The sequence below is a fragment of the Perkinsus marinus genome (assembly GCF_000006405.1).
Source record: "Perkinsus marinus ATCC 50983 genomic scaffold scf_1104296970066, whole genome shotgun sequence".
In the NCBI taxonomy this organism is placed as follows: domain Eukaryota; phylum Perkinsozoa; order Perkinsida; family Perkinsidae; genus Perkinsus; species Perkinsus marinus.
The window spans coordinates 15,314-18,220 of NW_003202584.1; the positions used below are offsets into that span (position 1 = coordinate 15,314).

The window sequence follows — 2,907 nt, forward strand, 5'->3', positions numbered from 1 at the left end:
TGTTATAGTAAAACAATGACAGTTCTAATCATGGAAGTTCAGTAGACAATGGAATTATTGTGTTTTATCGCAATAGGGACTAGTGATTCTTTGTTGCACGTGTTGGATTGACGCGGATTTCACGAGCGTAGATAGCATTCATGGAAGAGTTGAAAAGTTGTGGTACTCGATCGATACCAAACGGGCAAAGGAATCATGTAACTCTTCTCAGGGACCAATTGTCGTCGTGAATGATCGAACCGTTGATATGGTAGTTTTTTCTCTCGATGGCATCGTCATTTCGTGGCACTCTGAAACTATCCAGAAAGCTGCTGTCCCAAGATTCCCCTTGGAGATGGAACAGGCCATGGAAGGTTAGTAAGGCTCGGAAGCCAGAGCACCATCGGATGTACGGCAGAGAGGTTCTCTCATTGGCCGATAAAACATTGTTGAGGTACACCCTGGGGCAAATGAGGTCAGGCCAGTGATCATTGTTCCTCGGAATTGATGCTGTTTCGGGCGAGATCCTTTTCTCCAACGTGGAATAATTGTCGTTATTTACATAATTAAAATCCTCCTTCGAAGCCCATCGTTAAACCGCTGAATTGCTCGGGGATAGGTCCCTCCTATATAAACTGAATCGGTAATGTCCATACCAGCGTATGTAAGATCTTAATCCTCTGGCATAGCGGCCCCTCTATTCAACAAATAGACTTCTGAATGGTATAGTTCATAGCGGGCATAACGAGCCCTTCGTTTAACAGATAGATTTCCGAACGGTATAGTACTCTGGCATAGAATCGATCCCTGAATAGTTTAGTCCTCTGTCATAACGGCCCCCTATTCAACAAAAAGACTCATGTATGGTATGATCCTCTGGCATAGCGGCCCCTCTATTCAACAAAAAGATTTATAAATGGTGTAGTCCTCTGGCATAGTCGCCCCTTCACTCAACAAACAGATTTCTGAATGGCTAACTTCGTAGCAGGCGTAGCGGTCCCCTATTCAACAAATAGACTCATGCATGGTATGATCTTCTGGCATAGCGGCCCCTCTATTTAACAAATGGATTTCTGAATGGTATAGTCCTCTGGCATAGCGGCCCCTCCATTGAGGGTACCCGTAGGAAGGCTCCTATTGCATAGGCATATGATTTGGATGTATAAATTATGGTACGGCAGGTACTGTCCGAAATTGGCCGATACTCATTAAATTAATTGCCGTACGATTTTATTGATTCTCACTTATTATTTACCCCTATCGAGGACATGCAAACGACTGCGCACATTTGTAAATTGGTTCAGGCACACCGCCACCGATTGCCTCATTCATCCAGCAGCTGCTCGACCTCCAGCCTTCTGGGAGGTATTCTCCCGACGAGTCGCTGCATCAGCACCCCTTCTGGACGAGCGTACGGCGTGCATTGTAGCCCGAGCGCTAGACGAGTATTGGTTCCGGATGGAGAATCCGGCTTATTTCCGACCAAAGGAAGGGAAAGAAGTTGTTGGCTATAAGCAACAGAAGATTATCGAACTTTGTAATAGTAGGCGAACAGAAGGTTGGAACAGATTTCTCGAATTCAGTGTCATCGGTATTCGAAAGGATGGCCCAGGCGCTACCAGAACAGTTACCGCATTACGAGTGTGGACTGTCTCTGGTGGTTATGGCAGACGTACTCTCTCGAAGACTTGTCCCTCATCGTACCTCGGTTCCTGTCCAAGAGACTCTATTTGGCCATATGGCAACACATGCCCACAGGTAATTGTAGATCGATTGCTCGGAGGCGTCGTGACCCAAATCATCATACTTCACCTTGATGCAGCGTTGAACTCGCGTTATGCTAATACCTGTATAGATTGTAGTGAAGCAGTGCCCCTTCTATCGGCCGAAGTGCTTCCCCACAACTCGAGGGGTCGGTGTGATCCTCGGCGACCATCCCCTAGGATTTTCCCCTTCCCTTTTTTACTGTCGAATCATACTGGTAATAGAACAATCAACTCAGGTTATTGAGTGAGACGAGCCTGATCGAATCTTTGAGATTTATAAAGTCGATGGCGAACCACGGTGCTGCCGATCGACCCCTCTGTCACAGGATAGCACAGAAAGCTCGAGCTAACGTGAGCTATTCTCTGCTCATTCCTAGAGTTGATAGGACTTGATCAGGTTAATACTTTGGATACTATATTTGATCTTCGTCTCGTCGTTGATACATTCGTTTTGGTCAACTATCGCGACACTGATCTACTGTCGGCGGTGGCCCAACGGGTATCTCATGTTTTGGGTGGGGACTCAGGGACGGATCATGAAGGGAAGAAGATACCGACGATGTTCACTGCCGAGGATGTGAGGGAACTGATGAGCTAAAACTCTGGTGTATGTACTGAAAATAGGTCGCGGAGATCTTCAGAGGATTTAAACATCTCGAGGTTGAGAACATCCAGCTCGTTGAAGCAGTAAGGGATTGGAGCGTTAACGGGTGAGAGCCTATGGTGCATCGGGAGCTGCTGTAGATGATCTGCTCAGAGTAACCCCACACACGAGCAACGAGGACCGGAAGCTATTAGAGTCATGTGTTGGAAGGGTGTGATGTGTTTCTGGAACGTTTTTTCGAGTGTTAGAGTGTTTAATGAGGGAAACGCCACATTTTAGAGAAAATCGGCATCGTGCATGATGATGAATTATGTTGAGAATTCACTCGGCTCGGTGCGACGGGTCGGATCATCGACCATTCCCGTCGATCATACAGATTCTGAGCGGGCCGATGGCCACGAGCGATACTTTGGGAAAACCTTCAATCAGTGTAGTACGGAACCTACTCCCCTCAATCCATACTCATCTTCTTCGAAGTTGGGCCGTCTCATTCGATTTCTTGAGTGGGGAGATGGAGCACGATCAGCTCCATGAAATTATCCTGAGCCTCTTGGAGTA

General features: G+C 46.9%; 1 protein-coding gene across 1 annotated transcript; it reads left to right on the forward strand.

Moving 5' to 3' along the window:
• Positions 1-2,030: 2,030 nt before the first annotated feature.
• On the forward strand, positions 2,031-2,459 carry Pmar_PMAR024827 (hypothetical protein; the record flags this gene model as incomplete). The annotated part of the gene is made up of 3 exons (XM_002767758.1): positions 2,031-2,096; positions 2,143-2,322; positions 2,370-2,459. 3 exons carry the CDS (start codon positions 2,031-2,033, stop codon positions 2,457-2,459), a joined length of 336 nt encoding a protein of 111 aa, XP_002767804.1.
• Between the last annotated feature and the right edge of the window lie 448 nt (positions 2,460-2,907).